Source organism: Bufo gargarizans, chromosome 7, assembly GCF_014858855.1.
Source record: "Bufo gargarizans isolate SCDJY-AF-19 chromosome 7, ASM1485885v1, whole genome shotgun sequence".
Lineage (NCBI taxonomy): Eukaryota > Metazoa > Chordata > Amphibia > Anura > Bufonidae > Bufo > Bufo gargarizans.
This window is the reverse complement of record NC_058086.1, coordinates 14308049-14328203: the sequence shown is the minus strand read 5'-3', so window position 1 is coordinate 14328203 and position 20155 is coordinate 14308049. Positions and strand designations below refer to the sequence as shown.

Genomic DNA, 20155 nt, shown 5'->3' with positions numbered 1-20155 from the left:
TCGCCCAAAACACATTCATCACCTATCCACGGGATTAGGCCTCTTTCACACATGCGTGATGACATTCGTGACAAGATGGTCAGAGGTTCATCCATGAAAATATCCGTGAAGAATCTGTCTGTTTGCCCTCTATGTGTCACCCGTATTTCATGAACACTGCTAGGCTTAAAAAAAAGAATTATGATCCGCGAAGACCAAGAACTAAACATGGATGGCATCAGTGTTGCGTCAGTGGTTTTCATGGACCTATAGAATATAATGCAAGCAAGAGATCTGGAATCACAGAACGAAATATGGCATGCTTCTGTGTTGTCACCACGGACCCACGGGAAACTACTGATGTGTGAATACACTCAGTCAATGGATGTGTGTGCTGTCCATGGAGACCACGGACAGCACACGTCCATGATTCACTGATGTGTGAAAGCGGCCCAAGTGTTAACTATCTGATTGCTGGTGGCCCCATGGCTAGGACCAACACCGATCTCTACAATGAGGAGGAGGAGTTTAAATGAAGCTGCAGTCATGCACGTGCCCTCCTGCACCATATACAATGTATGGGACCCCCGAAGACAGCCTAGTGCTATAGTCAGCTGAGTTGTGGGGCACATGCAACTCCTCCTGCTCCGAAGTGAGTAAAAATGGGGGGTTGGGGCGCGATGGGATAAAGGAAGCAGCCAATGGCAGGCGGGGACAGGGAAGAGCCTCCATAGCGTCACCCGCGATGCTAGGGAGGCTCGTTCTAGTCTGCCATTGGCTGCTTCCCACCCCGAACATGGATGCTTTCATCAGCACACGGGGATAAGCAGCAGCGGCGGCGGCGGTGTGGGGCCCAGCAGTTTATAGTATTGCATAATGCCTTTAATTACATAAAAAATGTAAATTAGAAATATTTGCCTCACAGAATACAGCAGGTTTTCCCGGCCACCATTATATAGTTATGAAACAAAACTTGAAAGCTTCATTGCAAGTATAAAACACCCATTTCAAATAAAATAGGGAAACTTAATTTACTGAAGAACCAACTCGGTTCTAAGATAGCATTTTCCGTGCATAACTCTTTATGGGTCCACTGACAGGGACATCCGGAGTGTACGCACATCACCGGAGAACTGTTTCTGTTTCCACTCTGAAGGATAAAAGCCAAGTTTTTGGGCCTACATAAGAGTCTACAGATGTCTGGACAGAAGTCTTGGACACCACAAGGGTTGCCCCTCAAGAGGCCTCAATACGTGAAAGAGATTCTTACAGCCTGAAAAGCTATTCCAGAACACCATGTACACTGCTAGCTTTCTACAGAAAGGGGCCTTTGTGTTCAGAAGAGACCCTGCCACATGCAGAGAAGAGTACGCTCCTATTCCAAATGCATCCTACATCACACCACTACTGCAAAGATATAGCCTGATAGACAAGCCTCCAAATATCTACTTTTTATCCTAAATAGGCCAAAACATTTGGAAAGCAAAGAAGCAGCACAAAACTAGAGAGCTATTATGCCTAAACAACACCTAACAATGAAAAAAAAACACAGCAAAAACACACACATTATGCAATTGTTCACCAACCAGTGGCTCAGGAGCCAAATGTAGCTCTTGGTGCCCCTGTCTGCATCTCCTCTGCAGGTAGTTTTGTGCCCCAGTGGCACATGGAACATCTTGGTACAATGTTGCTTGCCATTAGGTCATAAGCCATATAATTTCGTCTTATGTTAGATGTATTTTTGTCACCTTTGATACTCCTCTGTCTAGGAGTTAAAAGGGCTCCTGAGTTATAGGGGTTGGTCAGGATTGACTTGTTTTGGAACAAACCAACCTTACCTTGCCCAGACTTCTCCCCGCCACTCGGCTCTGGCTCTGTGGATCTCTGGCCGTCTTTAATGCACTTCAGTCCTGTTGCAATCAGTGACGGGCCTTAGTGGTGACGTGCCCTGAAGAGACACATCACTGCTGGGTCACATGCCGCTTGGAGACACCTCACCACTAAGTCCAGTCATTTGCTACAGTGGTGCACATGACCCAGGTAATGACTGAAACTGGGACCGAAACGCAGTGAAGATAGCTGGGGAACCGCAGAGCCAGAAAAGAGTGGCGGTCAGGAACTAAGCATGGGTACACCACGTTTATGCCTCCGTTTAACGTATACGTAAAAAAAAATGATAATAAAAAAAACACAGGACCCCACTTTCTTGTAAATAATATATATATATATATATATATATATATATATATATATATATATATATATATATATATATTTTTTTTTACAGTGGAACTCTATGATGAACAGCTGCCACTGTATGGCATGAGTCTGAGGCATCCGTTTAATGTACACTATAAACGGATGGGAAAAACGTGATGTGAACCCACCCTTAGTAGGCTTCCTCTTCATAGGTCAAGAATAGATGGAGGGGTGGAAGAATTAAAAGAAAATAAGTTAAACCTGGAACACCCCTTCAAGGTAGCCATATACATGATTAGACTAACGTTAGCTCGGCCAAACTGAGCGCACATGTATGTGGGGAGGTCGAGACTGTAAGAACTGGACATGGGCTGAGACATTGGCGCTAAGTATTATCAGACACATGTGATTCTAAGGCTAGCCCGTGATTGGTTGGTGGTCAATGTAAAAAAATAACCTATTGCACCATTGGTTAGTTCCATAAAATGCGCATTGAGGACGCCAGGGCACCATTTTGCTAAGGTGAGCATCATGATCTGTATTAGCAGTTATATCCAGTACAAGGGTGGAGTAGGAAAAATGGAGTGGGCATTTCTAGAAAGAAGTGTTAGGGCCTTGTTTTACAGCGCAATTTTGGCACAGATAGCTGCCCCAAAATTCAGCTGATAACCCGCCCTCAGGCTTTCTTCCTCCCATATATAGGCAGCCTAGAGGAACGCAGAGCGTGCCTTATGCACAGCCCCTCAAGAACGGGCATGCCCATTCTTGGAGCGGCCGCGGCTCTAAGGCTACTTTCACACTCGCATTCGGTGCGGATCCGTCATTGATCTGCACAAACGCATCCGTTCAGATAAAACAACCTCATGCAGCCATTCAGAACGGATCAGTTTGTATTATCTTTAACATAGCAGTCGAACACCACTGAAAGTCAATGGGGGGCGGATCCGTTTTCTATGGTTCCAGATTGTGTCGGTGATAACGGATCCGTCCCCATTGACCTACATTGTTTGGCTCAGTTTGGCTGCAAGCAGCGTTTTGGTGTCCGCCTCGAAAGCGGAATGAAGGCGGAACGGAGCCAAACTGATGCATTCTGAGCGGATACTTATCCACTCAGAATGAATTAAGGGCAAAACTGATCCGTTTTGGACCGCTTATGAGATCCCTGAACGGATCTCACAAACGGAAACCAAAAAACACCAGTGTGAAAGTAGACTAAGCCACTGCTCCGCGATCCTAGGAGCTGTCTCATTAAAATAAATGGGATGCAGGAGGGACATTGGCTGCTGGAGGTTTTTGGGTGAAATTGTGGTGTGGTTGTCTACGGCAAAATTACGCAGTAATGTCCGCCCTGTGAATGGGCCCTTAGGTTTAAAGATGCATCAGATTTACCAAACAATGTGTGACAATTGATAAATTTGTCTGTATTCCAACACAGACTCAAGGAAAACGGACTTTGAATATTTCCCTCATGATAAATCCGCCCCCATGCATTGAGGTTATTGCTTATATAGTTGCACTGCGGGCTCTTAAACTTTTATTTACTGTCAGATAATATTTAGAGCCCAAGTATTTATACAGGGGTATTTTATTAACCTGTATAGTTTTCGGTTACGTAACTGTGGGTTGAATGGTGTCCACTGGCAATAGTTTATATGGTTCCACTTAAGTGAATAGGAGAAGTACTGCAATAACCAGCTCTGTCCACTATACAATGGACGGAGATGCGTTGGACCGGCGCCTATTTCTGGAGGTGGTCTTATGCCGAACAGCTGATCTGCGGCAGCGTGAGGTGCCAGACCTCTGCTGATGTGATATTGATGGCATGACCTTAAGCCAAGTCGAGGCTAGCCAGCTTCCCCCTTGTCTATGACATTGCAATTATAAACCATGTCAAAGTTTTCCTTACCTGTAGCGGGTCCACTCTCCCCCGGCAGCAGTGCTCCTGTCCCTGGCTGTGCGTTGCCTGGGCTAGTTCCTGGTGCAGTGGAGGAGGGGGGAGTCCCTGCTCCTCCCCCCAGCAGCATACAGGACGCCGGAGGGGGCTGCCCACGTTTCAGTAACACTTTGTGGTCCTGCTGGCAGCGGAATCGCGGTGGCACCTCCCGAGGCATGTAGCGGGCGGCGCTGGGCGGTTGTCCGTTCGGCACTGCCACCCTTTTGGCATTGTTGCCACCATTGACTGGTGGCGAGGGGGAACTGCCAGGTAGGCTGGCGGCCGTCGCTTGGCTTGAACTTGGTTTCGTCACTTCGGGCACTTTGGTTTTTTGTTCTGTGACCTATAAAAGGAAAATAAATTAATGACACAGCAAAAAGAATAAAAATACAACTGCATAAAAATGGCAGATTCCTAAGCAATCAGACAACTACACACCTAAATACCTAGCGGGCTGAACTCAGCATCATGTACAATTATGGTCAGTGATGAAAGATAGCATTGATCTTTTTAAAGGAGGGGTGGGTGAGGAATGGAAGACATTACCAACAGGGCAAACACCATAGATAAAATGGGGGAAACCTACACTTATATCAGGGCATCACCGTGGAGCCAGAAAGCCGAACTTCCAACTCCAGCTCCGACTCCACGTCTAAAAGTAACTGTGCAAGATGCTGTGCATGTAACACATTAATTAAATAAAATAATAAATTAAATTGTTTAATTAATAAAATAAGATTTTGAAGCCGGAATTGGAGTCTCAATTCCACCCGAAACAGACTCCCTACTCCACTGCTCTGGGTATTTCCATGCTAATGTTCTGATTTTCACCCTACGGAGAGTTCTTCTCAATACAGAACTGAATACTCATAACATCATCATCAATAGCAGGTATATGGTCTGGACTGGAAGCAACCGACACAGGAGCAAGAGCTACTGAAAAAGGGTTATGATCTACCTCCAAACCGGACAGCCACACCACTGAGGCAGTGGTACGATGAAGCACTTTCATTCTCATCATGTGGTTGTAGACGGCGCGCCCGGCACCAGATGTGGCAATGGCGCTGCAACACAGGGACTTCTACAATCTGACATGGAGTGCCTTTTTTATTTGTATTCTGAGCCCTTTAGGATTTTGATCCAGGGTTGGACAATACCTGTAACTTATTTTGTATCTGCGGTCATGTTACTGTCCGGAATTGTACCAGAATAAATGTATTACATAATGACTAGGGATAAGCTAACTTGTGTTTCAAGTTCAGCGTACAAGGTTCGGGATATCTAAGAATTCTGTTATGGACCATAAGTTAAAGGGAACCTGTCACCGGGATTTTGTGTATAGAGCTGAGGACATGGGTTGTTAGATGGCCGCTAGCACATCCGCAATATCCAGTCCCCTTAGCTCTGTGTGCTTTTATTGTGTAAAACCACTGATTTGATACATATGCAAATATAGAAAAGTTAGCCTATACCGTCATGTAGGTGCACAGACAGCATAGCAAGTCAGACGATAAATGGAAGAGATGACAGGACTCATTTAAGGGACATTAACACCACCAGAAACGAGGCGGGTTGAATTGGCCATTAATTGTTGCTAGGTTGAAGTCTGAGGAACAGGTCTCTGTATCAATGAATCTGTGGTTTTCAAACCAAAGTGCTTTCACATCAGACCGTAATCACTTGTCCCAGAGGGAAGGAAAGCTGCGGGAGGATGTCAACCTACATAGGACGCAGGTATCTTACATGCACAGACAGAGACTTCTGAGAAACTCCACAGCAAAAAGACATACATATTAACGTATTATTATACATTTATTTCTTCCAAAAGCAGCTTAAAATATGATCATAAAGTTCACTAAAGGAGTTTCCTCAGAGCGGAAAAAAATTGGTTAAAACGTGGAAATACCATAAATCGATAAAAGACCCATTACTCACCTGATAAATCCCCAAGCCACCACTCTGATGCTTCTTGTCAGTCTTCGCTTACCTGGATGCCGCAATGTCGCAGTGTGCCCGTCTACCCATGTGACTGCTTCAACCAATCAACAGCCTCTGAGTTGTACAGCATCTGACCGCTAATGCCAGCGATTTGATGTGGCAGTTACGCGGGTTAGACAGGCACTTCCTTGCAGTAAACAGAGCCTGGGAGGAAGCAACAGTGGGGGCGCTGCAGGAGTGGCGGGGGATTTATCAGGATATTTTATGGCATTTCCCTTCTGTTAGCCCAAGAAAACCTTTTAAAGGGAACCGGTCATCAACTTTAGGGCTCATGCCTACGAGCGTAAATAAGCACTCAGTGCCCGTGCTGCGGACTGCAAATTGCAGTCCGCAATGCACGGGAACGACCGTGAGGTAGCTGTATGAGGATCGCGGACCCATTCACTTGAAAAGGGGTCCGCGACCCGCTTCAGACGTAGTAGTGCATGCAAAGGCCTAGTTCACACGAACGTATGGCTTTTTCAGTGTTTTGCGGTCCGTTTTTCACAGATCCGTTGTTCCGTTTTTTGCTTCCGTATGTGATCCGTTTTTTCTGCGACCCATTGAATTCATTGGAGCCACGGAACGTGATTTGCGGGAAATAATAGGACATGTTCTATCTTTCAACGGAACGGAAAAACTGAATGCATACGGAGTACATTCCGTTTGTTTTTTTTCTTTTGTTTTTTTGCAGAACCATTGAAATGAATGGTTCCGTATACGGAACACAGGGGGGAAAAAGAAAAAACAAAAAACGGCCCGTACACTCAGGAAAAAAAAAAAAAAAAAAAAAACGATCGTGTGAATAAGGCCTAACAAATAGGAACTAATAGCAACTAAATGTGCAGCAGCCCTGTACTACTCCTGAGTACAGAGGATGCTGCACACTACATCTGGCTCATCTGATCTTCCCGGCCGAGAGCGCGCACTCCCGGTCTTTAACCTCCCAGATGCCGTGATCACATTTGACCATGGCATCTGAGGGGCTAAATGTATGCGAGTATAGTGTATAGTGTTGCCAGTATCAGATTGTGAAGGGACAACCCCCGATCCCTAGAACTAGATGCTCACATATCGTGCTCTCTCCCCTCACTGTAGAGGACAGACAGACTTTCTACTGAGCCTGTCTTCTGAAGTGAAGAGCGAGAGCACAATATGCAAGCACTTCTCTCTCCTTGTTATAGAGCATTCAGGCCACCACCCAAAAAATAAATAAATAAATAACTTTTTATAGCTCACTAAGACACATGGAAGTTTTTTGAACACTCAATGATCCTTTAAGAATGTAACAGAAAGAGCCCCATTAGCTTGATGCTAATGTCTGTAAAGCGCGGCGAAATTTAGTAGCGCTATATAAGTGCATAAAATAAAATAAAATAAAATAAAAATTCCTGACAGTGAAAAGGGACGAACTGAAAACATGGACAATAAGTTGCCTGGTTCACGGCAAAGCAGGAGGAGAAGCGGCAATCCTGTTAGCTTTCCTGCTTATTGAGCTAGGAAGGTGTACTGTAATGTGGATATATAGATATATATATATATATATACACACATTCAAATATTTGGATTCTGCATCAGTGAATTCGGTTAACACAGTTCTCGACTACAACAGCCAAACCCGCATAGGTCAACCAGTAGGCTCTGTTAAGTAGACACACCGTCTTAGGTCACTCTACAGGTCAAAAGAAAGCCTGAAAATATCAGCCGGTCGGCTAGAAGAGCCTACCTTCTGAGCAGCGTCTTTCTTCTTCTTATCCTCTTTCTTCCTTTTCTTGTCTTCCATTAACTGTTCTTCCCTTTCTTGCTCCTTCTCTCTGGAAAAAAAAAAACAAAAAAAAAACAAGGACAACATTTAGAAAACGGAAAAAAAAAGGCTTACAAGAAGTTCCTGCTTCACAATGTTCACTCCGAGGAGTATTTGGGCCATTGAATATACAGGTCCTTCTAAAACAAATTAGCATATTGTGATAAAGTTCATTATTTTCTGTAATGTACTGATAAACATAAGACTTTCATATATTTTAGATTCATTACACACAACTGAAGTAGTTCAAGCCTTTTATTGTTTTAATATTGATGATTTGGGCATACAGCTCATGAAAACCCAAATTTCCTATCTAAAAAAATTAGCATATTTCATCCGACCAATAAAAGAAAAGTGTTTTTAATACAAAAAAAGTCAACCTTCAAATAATTATGTTCAGTTATGCACTCAATACTTGGTCGGGAATCCATTCACAGAAATCACTGCTTCAATGCGGCGTGGTATGGAGGCAATCAGCCTGTGGCACTGCTGAGGTGTTATGGAGGCCTAGGATGCTTCGATAGCGGCCTTAAGCTCATCCAGAGTGTTGGGTCTTGCGTCTCTCAACTTTCTCTTCCCAATATCCCACAGATTCTCCATGGGGTTCAGGTCAGGAGAGTTGGCAGGCCAATTGAGCCCAGTAATACCATGGTCAGTAAACCATTTACCAGTGGTTTTGGCACTGTGAGCAGGTGCCAGGTCGTGCTGAAAAATGAAATCTTCATCTCCATAAAGCTTTTCAGCAGATGGAAGCATGAAGTGCTCCAAAATCTCCTGATAGCTAGCTGCATTGACCCTGCCCTTGATAAAACACAGTGGACCAACACCAGCAGCTGACATGGCACCCCAGACCATCACTGACTGTGGGTACTTGACACTGGACTTCAGGCATTTTGGCATTTCCCTCTCCGCAGTCTTCCTCCAGACTCTGGCACCTTGATTTCCGAATGACATGCAACAGTCCAGTGCTGCTTCTCTGTAGCCCAGGTCAGGCGCTTCTGCCGCTGTTTCTGGTTCAAAAGTGGCTTGACCTGGGGAATGCGGCACCTGTAGCCCATTTCCTGCACACGCCTGTACACGGTGGCTCTGGATGTTTCTACTCCAGACTCTGTCCACTGCTTCCGCAGGTCCCCCAAGGTCTGGAATCGGTCCTTCTCCACAATCTTCCTCAGGGTCCGGTCACCTCTTCTCGTTGTGCAGCGTTTTCTGCCACACTTTTTCCTTCCCACAGACTTCCCACTGAGGTGCCTTGATACAGCACTCTGGGAACAGCCTATTCGTTCAGAAATTTCTTTCTGTGTCTTACCCTCTTGCTTGAGGGTGTCAATGATGGTCTTCTGGACAGCAGTCAGGTCGGCAGTCTTACCCATGATTGCGGTTTTGAGTAATGAACCAGGCTGGGAGTTTTTAAAAGCCTCAGGAATAGAGATGAGCGAACTTCTGTTTTAAGTTCGGCGTCTAAAGTTCGGCTTCCGGTTAGCGGAGAATCCCGATCTGGATTCCGACTTCCGTTGTGGTCCGTGGTAGCGGAATCAATAATCGGCCATTATTGATTCCGCTACCACGGACCACAACGGAAGTCGGAATCCATATCCGGATCCAGATCGGGATTCTCCGCTAACCGGAAGCCGAACTTTAGACGCCGAACTTAAAACAGAAGTTCGCTCATCTCTACTCAGGAATCTTTTGCAGGTGTTTAGAGTTAATTAGTTGATTCAGATGATTAGGTTAATAGCTCGTTTAGAGAACCTTTTCATGATATGCTAATTTTTTTAGATAGGAATTTGGGGTTTTCATGAGCTGTATGCCAAAATCATCAATATTAAAACAATAAAAGGCATGAACTACTTCAGTTGGTGTGTAATGAATCTAAAATATATGAAAGTCTAATGTTTATCAGTACATTACAGAAAATAATGAACTTTATCACAATATGCAATTTTTTTTTAGAAGGACCTGTATTGTCCTTTCAGCCTCCTCTCATTCTGTCAACCACAACGCTTCCATTTTGGTAAGGCTGCGTTCACATCTCTGTTTCGGAGATCCAGCGCAAATTCAGTCTATCGGCCGGACAAACAAAAACACATTGCACGCAGCGCTTTTTGTTCACCGGAAACCCGGCATTTATAAATTCTTCGGATCTCCGCTGGACTTCATTGCAGTCAATGGGTACCCTGCAGGCTGCTGTGCCGGAACTGCCTGCCGGATCTCCCAACAGACATGTGAACAAAGCCTAACTTGGCTATTTGAAGCCTTGTTGTTCCCAAAGCGAAATGTTTTATTTTTTTGAATTTTTTTTGGGTTAACTATATGGTAACATTTAGGGGTATTTATATAAGGGGCAACATTACTCACCGCACCGATCCTCTGTCACTGATGTTCCATCTCTGCTTCCCGATCCCGGCTCAACAAGCAGGAAACGTCTGCCCAACCAATCACTGACGGACGTGGGTCCCAGCTGTGGCCAGCGATTGGCTGAGCAGGTGTCTCCCTGCCATTTAATGTGTAAAGGTGGGACCAGGGATGGCAGAGATCAGTGAGGTGCGTAATGCCTCTGCCAGAAGCAGTGTGCGCTCTACCGCTGTCACATGCATATATGTCAGAAAAGGGGACCTACCCAGAAGCAAGGGGTTAAACCTTATTAAAAAAACAAAAGAAAACTGTGTGTGTGTGTATATTATATATATATATATATATACACACACACAAAGATTTTACCTTCTGTATTGAGGTATTGAGAAGGCTATGCACAAATTGAAAAAAAAGTGTAAGTTGAGAAGTCGAACACCTTAAAGTTTTTATCAATGCGACTATAAATTGTAACCCTTTCATAATTATGGAAATGTATATTCCTTCCACAGGCCTTTTGGCCATCCTCCAACAAGCGTTTGCTACCCAATAGCCTACCACTAAATGGAGACACTTCACATACACTGGAATAAGCTATTAGACTCTACATTAGACAAATTCATAAATGCAAGTACTTTTCCCAGCAGTCTGTCAGAAACTTCTCTGCATCTAATTTTCAGGAACGGAGCTGTGGAGAATTATGGTCCAGTAAACATCAAGTGCTTCATGCCATACCTCTTAAAGCACCAGTTATAGAAAAATGAGGCCAAAGTGAGGAACCCTAATAACATTACAAAAACTCCAATATTCACCCACCAACTCCCCACTGTTTTCTGCACAGCCTCTCCCTGTTTCCCTCAAGTCTTTGATTACTTGGCTGCACCAGTAATGTGTCTATATACATATGTGACCATTGCTGGCCTCGATGGTATATGGCATGAGACTGCTGAAGCCTATTATTGGTTGCAGCAGGCATGTGGGTATACAGGCACGAGTGTTGTAGCCAGGTTATTAATGATCAGAGGGAGGCAGAGGAGCGGAGGGGGTCCAATGGGTAAGAGGCAGAGAAGCAGTAGGGGTTCAATAGGTGAGCGATGGTTCTTTCGCTACGTTATTACATTCCCTACCTTTGTTCATATTATTTTTTCCATAAGTTGGACAACCCCTTTAACAGAGATGTGCGCTACAGGCTATGTGTTTTGACAATGTTGCCTAGTAGAAGACTTAGGATTCCTTTCATCACACCCCACCATATATTTACTAGTACAGACATCCATATACGTTATATAGATGCTGAGAGAAGAAGGAATATCCAACTAAGCTATACGGTGGTGGTCTGACTCTTCAATGATGGCAGAAGTCAAGGGAAAGAAAGTTTGGGTATGTGGGAGATCATATGTCTGATCCTATGACCCCATAGGAAATAGCCCCTGCCAGAGGTCTGGCAGTGGCTTATTCCCCATTGAAAACACATGCATGCTTGGTTGAGTGTGGGGGAGTTGAGGAACGGATGTTGACTGAATGAGAGTTCCACTGACAGTGCACAGGCAGCTTAACCCCTTTAAAAGTATTACAAAAAAGCAGCAAATAGGGAATTTAAAATAAAGCATTACAGCAATACACATGCAATAAAATATTTTTCTGCTTGTCATCCACACTACATTTTACTTTCTGGTAGCGCCCTCTGCTGTCTATCCTTCTGGACCACCTTCTCCTGCATTCAGAGGTGGACTAACACGCTCAGTTGCTTCCCTTCCCCCTCCTCTCAATGCCAGCGTAGCAATCTCATATTGACCCAGCCCAGAGACCTTTCATGTATTTATCCCTACTTCTAAATTCCTAGAGAAAAGAAAAAATTTATTAAATAAATATAAATTAAAAATTATATATGTAGAGACATAGAGCTACCGTGTGTAATATATATATATACATACACACACACACACATATATACATATACACACACACGGTAGCTCTATGTCTCTAAAGATAGTGGAAAAGAAAACTGTGGGGGCATTACATATCACATCACTCATCGGGGCTATATGTGAGGGACCATTTTCAATGCAGGGGAGAAAGGGGTTAACAAGCGCTAACTGCAATGCTTCCTGGGAGATGAGTGTTTAATGAGCTGCCGCCCTCCCTCAAAAAAGGAAGAAAGTCCTCCAGATAAGCGAGTGAAAAAAGTGGGTTAAATTTGTAGGATAACCCCTTAAAGAATAGGTTCATAGGCTTTCAGAATAAAAACCTCTCCCACCCCAAAAAAAGTGTCCTTCTTGGCTAATCCATGGCCAAATGAGCATTATTGGCATGACAAACTACAAATCTGCAGAGTAAGGGCTCATTCACACGACCGTGGTTTGGTTTCGCATCAGAGCCGCATTTTATGCGGCTCGGGTGCGGACCCATTGACTTCAACGGGGTCGCAAAATATGCGGACAGCACTCAGTGTGCTGTCCGCATCAGTCGCTCCGTTCCGTGGTCCTGCAAAATTTATGAGTCATGTCCTATTTATGTCTGTTTTGCGGACAAGAATAGACATTTCTATAAAGTGCCATCCGTTACGCAGATTGCGGAAGGCACACGGGCGACATCCAGAATTTGCGGACCGCAATATAAGGCACGTTCGTGTGAAAAAGCCCCAAATCTAAATTCCATGGCAAAAAAAAAAAAAGGATTTTTTTTATGTGCATTTAGTCCATGTGAACATATCCTTGTAAACACCTATGTGAATAAGAATGCATGGAAAATTTGTAGGCTTCACACAGTGGAATCCAGACAGAACCGTTTTAACACTGCTTTTTATAAAAAGTGGAAAAGTAAAATTTAAGGATTTAGAAAATCAGATGTCAGGCCTCATTTCCATTGGTTGGATACGGGCAAAGTAATCAGCCCATATATAGGACCATAGCAATCACATTTATAGTTTGGGGGAATTAACATGTACGCATAAAAACAAGCCAAAATGTACAAGTTTCCGGCAATGTAAAGTGTCTGGCCAGCTAAAGGTCATACATCAATAAAAACTTGACTGCAGAGGAGTTTATTTTATCTGCATTTCTACAGATCAGCCTGCACAGGGTAGATTACACAGGAATTAGGAGTACCACACCCAACTGTCTGGGGAAGAATCATTGGAGGAGGATTCCAATGTACTCAGCATCATCTGAGGTCACCGCAATAAAGCAAACGAGGTATACAATCCAAAATACTCCAGGCTAGAAGACAGATCATACTGTCACTCACTGACGCTTCTCTTACAAAGGGATATTCATTAGAGCTGTACCAGAAGATAAATTATGAAACTCAGGACCTTTCTGAAGGAGCATTTTGGTTAAGCTGCCAGATATTGCAATATATAACTGTGTTGATTCAGAATCATCATTTTGCTCCTGCAGAGTACGCGCAAGTCCTTCACCTAGCTGTAGATGCTGTTGAATCTGACACACATCCATCCATTAGTGCCGAACTAAAGATACAATCGTCTGAAAAATGAACGTTTTTTCTTGTTTGATGAGTCATTGGCAGCATTATTATGAAAACTCATTTCCAGCAACTTGCCCAATCCTCCGCCATTATTAAAGAGTAGTGTTGAGCAAACTTGTGTTTTAGGTTCGGCGTCTAAAGTTCGGGTTAACAAAGAATCGCGTTATGGATTCCAAATTTCATTATGGTCCGTGGTAGCGGAATCCATAACGCGATGCTTCGATAACCCGAACTTTAGACGCTGAACTTAAAACACAAGTTGCGCAACACTTTTAAAGAGCCCTAAGAAAGGCAGTTTACAAAGGCTGTAGATGAGGAGAGCACGGACAGTTTGAAAGGGGAAGGCAGCAGCATCCAGGAATCACAGGTCCAGCATCTATTACTGGGAGGAACACAAGTACATAAGAAAGGTTTGAAGTTACGAGCAGGTTGCAAACTGAATATCAGGGATCTTAAAATAAATAAAAATTCAAGACTGAAACTAACGGCAACTTATTTCAATCAAAGTAACCACTAAAATCACTTTTCCATAGCCTTTAAAGGGGTTATCCAAAATTTTTATATTGATGTCCTATCTTTGGGATAGGTCATCAATATCAGATCGGCGGGGGGTCCCACTCTCACAACCCCCGCCGATCAGCTCTTTGAAGAGCCCGCTGCGCTTACCAGAGCTCCGTTTAGCATTGCGGTCTCTTCACAGCTTACCAAGCACAGCCCCATTCACTTGAATGGGACTGAGCTGCACCTAGGCCACATGACCTAGTGACATCACAGGCCTAGGAAGAGGTCTAAGCTCTCACAGAGCACTGCACGCTCTTCTGATCATCCTGGGAATTGGACCCCTGCCGATGGGATATTGATGACAAATATCAATTTGTATGGGAGTAGTGGCTGACTCCTATTTGGTGGTGCACTGCTGTGGCCTGTGTTGCGTCATGGGCTGATTTTAATTAGCATGAGTACATAGTTTGCTCAGCATGCATGCTGGTATTTGCAGTCCCTGGATTCATTGGAGGCCATTTTGGCACCATAGAGATATAAACCAAAAGGGGCCCAGCATGCATGTGGTACCTACACTTCCTGAATTTCATGGTCCCTGTTATGGCACCCAACAGGTGAGCTTTAGTGTTAGGACCCGTCTAAGGCTACTTTCACACTAGCGTTCGTCGGTCCGCTCGTGAGCTCCGTTTGAAGGGGCTCACGAGCGGACCTGAACGCAGCCGTCCAGCCCTGATGCAGTCTGAATGGAGCGGATCCGCTCAGACTGCATCAGTCTGGCGGCGTTCAGCCTCCGCTCCGCTCGCCTCCGCACGGACAGGCGGACAGCTGAACGCTGCTTGCAGCGTTCGGGTGTCCGCCTGGCCGTGCGGATCCGTCCAGACTTACAATGTAAGTCAATGGGGACGGATCCGTTTGAAGATGCCACAATGTGGCTCAATCTTCAAGCGGATCCGTCCCCCATTGACTTTACATTGAAAGTCTGGACGGATCCGTCCGAGGCTATTCTCACACTTAGCTTTTTTTTTGCCATTTTAATGCAGACGGATCCGTTCTGAACGGAGCCTCCGTCTGCATTATTATGAGCGGATCCGTTCAGAACGGATCCGCCCGAACGCTAGTGTGAAAGTAGCCTTATAGAGATCGCCTTGGCGTGCGGCAGACGGGCTCAAATAATTTTGTACAAAATGTATTTGCTAAGCATCTCTAATTTATTAGCATAGCATTGGCAATACAATATACCTTTGTACTTTATTTGAATTGTAGAGTGCTGTTGCACTACGTGTTTGATAAATATCAATTTGTGGCCCCGCAAAAAAAAAAAAAAAAAAAAAAGAACATGTCCTATTCTAAGGATAGGACAATTCTACAGAGGGCATGACGTGCCATTCTGCAAAATGTGGAACACAGACAGCTGGTATCCGTGTTAAAACAGCTAAGGTGGTGTAGATGAGTCCTAACACTGAGCCGCAGCCTACCCGCGCTGGGCCTGGTTTTCTCCACCAGGACATCTTCCCATCAGCACAGCACACAAGCTGGAAGTGACTGGAAGGTCCTGTTTGCAGTAGAGGAACACAGCCCGGAGGAGGACACAAGTTACATGGGAAGGGGGCTGGTTGGAAAAATACAGCCTCCAGGACTTGTTAAACCCCCACCCCCCTCAGTAAATGTATGGGTGGTGGGGGAGGGGGTCTCCACTCAGACAGTTTAGTGTTAAGTAGCATCAAAGGCTACTTTCACACTGGCATTTTTGCTTTCTGTATGTGCAATCCGTTCAAGGCTCTCACAAGTGGTCCAAAACGGATCAGTTTTGCCCTAATGCATTCTGAACGGCTAAGGATCCGCACAGAATGCATCAGTTTGCCTCCGTTCCGTCTCCATTCCGAGTCAAACAATCTGGCACAATAGAAAACAGATCTGTCCTCCATTGACTTTCAATGGTGTTCATGACGGATCCTTCTTGGCTATGTTACAGATAATACAAACAGATGCAGGCGGTTGTATTATCTGAACGGATCCGTCTGTGCAGATCCATGACAGATCCGCACAAAACGCGAATGTGAAAGTAGCCTAATACATTATCTGTACTCTGTTATCTGTGGTGTTACATAGGACTGCAGGTAACATCTAATACATTATCTGTATTCAGAGTTATCGATGTGGCCTCTGAGGTTACACGTCATCTCACTGAAGGGTATGACGCTCCTGTGAGTTCTGCACCACGTTTATCCATGTACATATGGCTGCATCTGCAATTTTACCTAAACAGGACAGCAGTCTTTAGGAGCAGCCATTCATAGTCTGTGCGAACAAGAAAATTTTTTTTTTTAGAAATGGGGTGCGCGACTTGCAGGAAGGCCGGTGCTCCAATTACTGTGATGATTGGCAGGGACCCGGAGTTCAGGCCTCCATCATCAGTACTGATGGCCTACCATATTGCTGTATAGCAGTGCACAATACAGTTTGGTGCAATGTTCATACTTCATATGTGTTTAAAAAAAATCTGCAGCAGCAAAATCCCTCCCAACATCAAGCTGCCGATTTATAATCCGCACCGCAGTCCAATTAAGGCCTCATGCACACAACCGAATTGGTTTTGCGGGCTCGCACTTTTGTAAAGAAACGGACAAGACCCATGTTTTTTTTTGTGGGACAGACATGTGGGCAACACACGCATGACATCCGTATAATGTCCCCATTTTTTGTGGATCCATACAAATGAATGGGTACGTGTTCAATCTGCATAAAAGTGCACATTGGACGCAGAACGAATATGCTGTGAATTTTAATCAAAGCACATGGATGAGACTTCTTAAAATCGCATCCACTTTGCTGGCACGTAAACACTGTGGATACGCATGCAACAAATCTGCAGCTTTTATGTCCCATGTGAACGTACCCCAATATTCCCATATAGCTATAGGGTGGGCCCCCAAAATCATTTCCACTGGTGGGCACCCTAGTCTGACACTAAACGGAACCATACACTGCACTGACTGAGGCTTACATCATCATGCGTTCTCTGGATAATGGTTTACAACCAGTGATTCAGAATCCCCGTCCAACTCATGGACTAGGCCAATTATGACCAGTGCTTCAAAACCATTGCCTCCAGATACATAAAATCAAGCACACAGCCAAGTAACCTCCCAGGTCATACTGAAGCGCTCAGTGATTCTCTGCTTGGCACAGTAAAGGACACTAGCTCCCGCATCGCGAGATTACGGCGCTCTGGCTTTCTGACGTCAGGGAGCAAGGAGGAGATTCAGAGGATGCGGGGCAGTGCTGGGCTCCTTCATGCTGGACTCATCTCACGTACAGGACACATCTCAGGTAATTTGCATATGGATCAAATCGGGTTTTTTAAACAATAAAAGCACACAGAGCTATGGGGACTGGGTATTGCGGATGTGCTAGCTGCCATCTAGCAACCCATGTCCTCAGCTCTATACATCAAATCCCAGTGACAGGTTCCCTTTAAGGAGAAGGAAAAAAGGTTGCAACACTCCCAAATGAGGACTATGCTCCAGGAGGTTCACGCACTGGGAGGTTGGATGCTCTGAGTGGCTGTTCACATGGAGGACACTGCACCAAAATTCCGGTGGCGGACGCTTGGTGTCCGCCGCCTATTGTTTTCAACGGGAGGCAGCACTGCAGTTTGCTCCCTGGCGGTTAAAAGCCGGGACTGTGCCAAGAAAAGACATGTCTCTTCGTGGCATAGCGAGCGGATAGCAGCCGCTTGACGTTGTGGCCACTGTCTGCTGGCGGATTAGCTCCAATCAATGGAGCAAGGCCACGAGCGGGTCCGTGGTGTCTAAAGCGACCAACCATGGCAGAAACCGCCGCAGTATACATGATGGATTTCCACAGCACCAAAATCACAGTGTGAAAAATGTAAGTGTGTTTGGTGGAGAAGAAATAGGAACTTGCACATTGTTCTTTATGTGAATAATGGGGTCCCGTCCAAACCCTAAAGTGTATCTGTACAGACAGCAGGAGAGATTTATCAAAACTGGTTTAGTTGCCAATAGCAACCAGATTCCACTTTTCACGTTTCAGTATTTTTTTGTTGTTGCTATGGGCAACAGAGCCAGTTTTCCTTTATACCAGTTTTTCATAAATCTCCCGCAGCATGTTATAGAGCAGGAGTATCTGAGCAGATTGATATGGGGAAATCTTCTGTATAATGCTACAAGCACAAGACTGTTCCGTTTTTATCGCAAAAAAAGGAAGCCGCCTATGTGTCTTCCACAATTTGCGGAACGGAACGGGCGGCCCATTGTAGAAATGCCTATTATTGTTGGCAAAATGGACAAGAATAGGACATGTTATATTTTTTTTGCGGGGCCACGGAACAGAGCAACGGATGTGGACAGCACACAGTTCTGTCCACATCTTTTGCGGCGCGATTGAAGTGAAGTTCTTGTGGCTCGGATGCGGCCCACAACAACGGGCATCTGCATGAAGCTATGCCTAGGAGTCACGTGGGCGGTCCTATCAGCGACTGACAACCCTTCCTTGTATGTTTAGTCATGCATATTTAGTTGTCAATTGTCAAGAATCATTACATGGGGAATGCAAGTAGATACTATGACATGTCTGTAGAGGCGAGGGGTCCTCTTTAAAGAACGGGTCATTTTTTGATGTTCTACTGTCCTCTATCAGTGGGGTGGCGTTAGACAGGGGTTGGATAAGGATTAACCCCAATTATTCACTGTACAGTCTCTGCCTCCACGGCTGGATCACAGACATTCACAAAAACACTTCACAACCTACGGTTCTATCAAGATGAGACTTGTGATCAGGATGAGGACGGCACACAACTCTACGGGCGTCTATGCGGCAGTAGTTCCTGTTAATTGAGCAACCACTGCACAAATATAGGAGCAATGAAATAAAAAAAACATTTGGTTACTCTACCTTTAACTAAGCAAACATGCCATGTTATCTACTGTATTATCTGGACCACAGGTTAGGCTACTTTCACACTTGCGCTTGATCGGATCCGTTCTGAACGGATCCGATCATATTAATGCAGACAGAGGCTCCGTTCAGTACGGATCCGTCTGCATTAATAACTTAGAAAGATTTCTAAGTGCGCAAGTAGCCCGAGCGGATCCGTTCAGACTTTCAATGTAAAGTCAATGGGGGACGGATCCGCTTGAAGATTGAGCCATATGGTGTCATCTTCAAGCGGATCCGTTCCCATTGACTTACATTGTAAGTCTGAACGGATCCGCTCGCCTCCGCACGGCCAGGCGGACACCCGAACGCTGCAAGCAGCGTTCAGCTGTCCGCCTGGCCGTGCGGAGCGGAGGCTGAACGCCGCCAGACTGATGCAGTCTGAGCGGATCCGCTCCATTCAGACTGCATCAGGGCTGGACGGAGGCGTTCGGGTCCGCTCGTGAGCTCCTTCAAACGGAGCTCACGAGCGGACCGACGAAGGCAAGTGTGAAAGTAGCCTTAGCTGGCCTCTCCATCCAGAAGACAACACTCCTACTGGTGCCAGATTCCAACCAGGGACACACGATACTTTGGACGGAAGGGCACTGCGAAGAGGCTGTGTGATAGGAAAGACACTGTACTTGTGTTTAGGTGACATGCGGGTCTCAAGAAGACTACGGTAAATGATCAGCATGTACAAACGAGAAGATATGGAGAGCTGAAGTGCTGTGCAATGAGGGCTGTAGGAGTTGGGGCTCATGCACATGTCACAACCTAAAACAAGGATACCGGCATTTTTCAGTACTGAACGTCCGGCTCATAACAGACCAGTCCTTGTCCATAATGCGGACATGAATAGGGCATGTTCTATTTTTTAGCGGGACTGCAGAACGGACATACGGATGCAGACGGCACACCGCGCGGCCCCACTGAAGTAAAAGGGCCCATATCCGACCCACACAAAATGCGGACTGAAGCAACGGTTG

The 20155-nt window shown here is 45.2% G+C and overlaps 1 protein-coding gene across 1 annotated transcript in view; it reads right to left on the bottom strand.

Annotated features, from left to right (window-relative positions):
* TNRC6B (trinucleotide repeat containing adaptor 6B) overlaps nt 1–20155 on the bottom strand; it is a 101958-nt gene that overhangs the window by 42102 nt on the left and 39701 nt on the right. Inside the window, 2 exon segments of the mRNA XM_044301510.1 lie at nt 4085–4454; nt 7815–7902. Of these exon segments, the coding sequence (XP_044157445.1) occupies nt 4085–4454; nt 7815–7902 (458 nt within the window).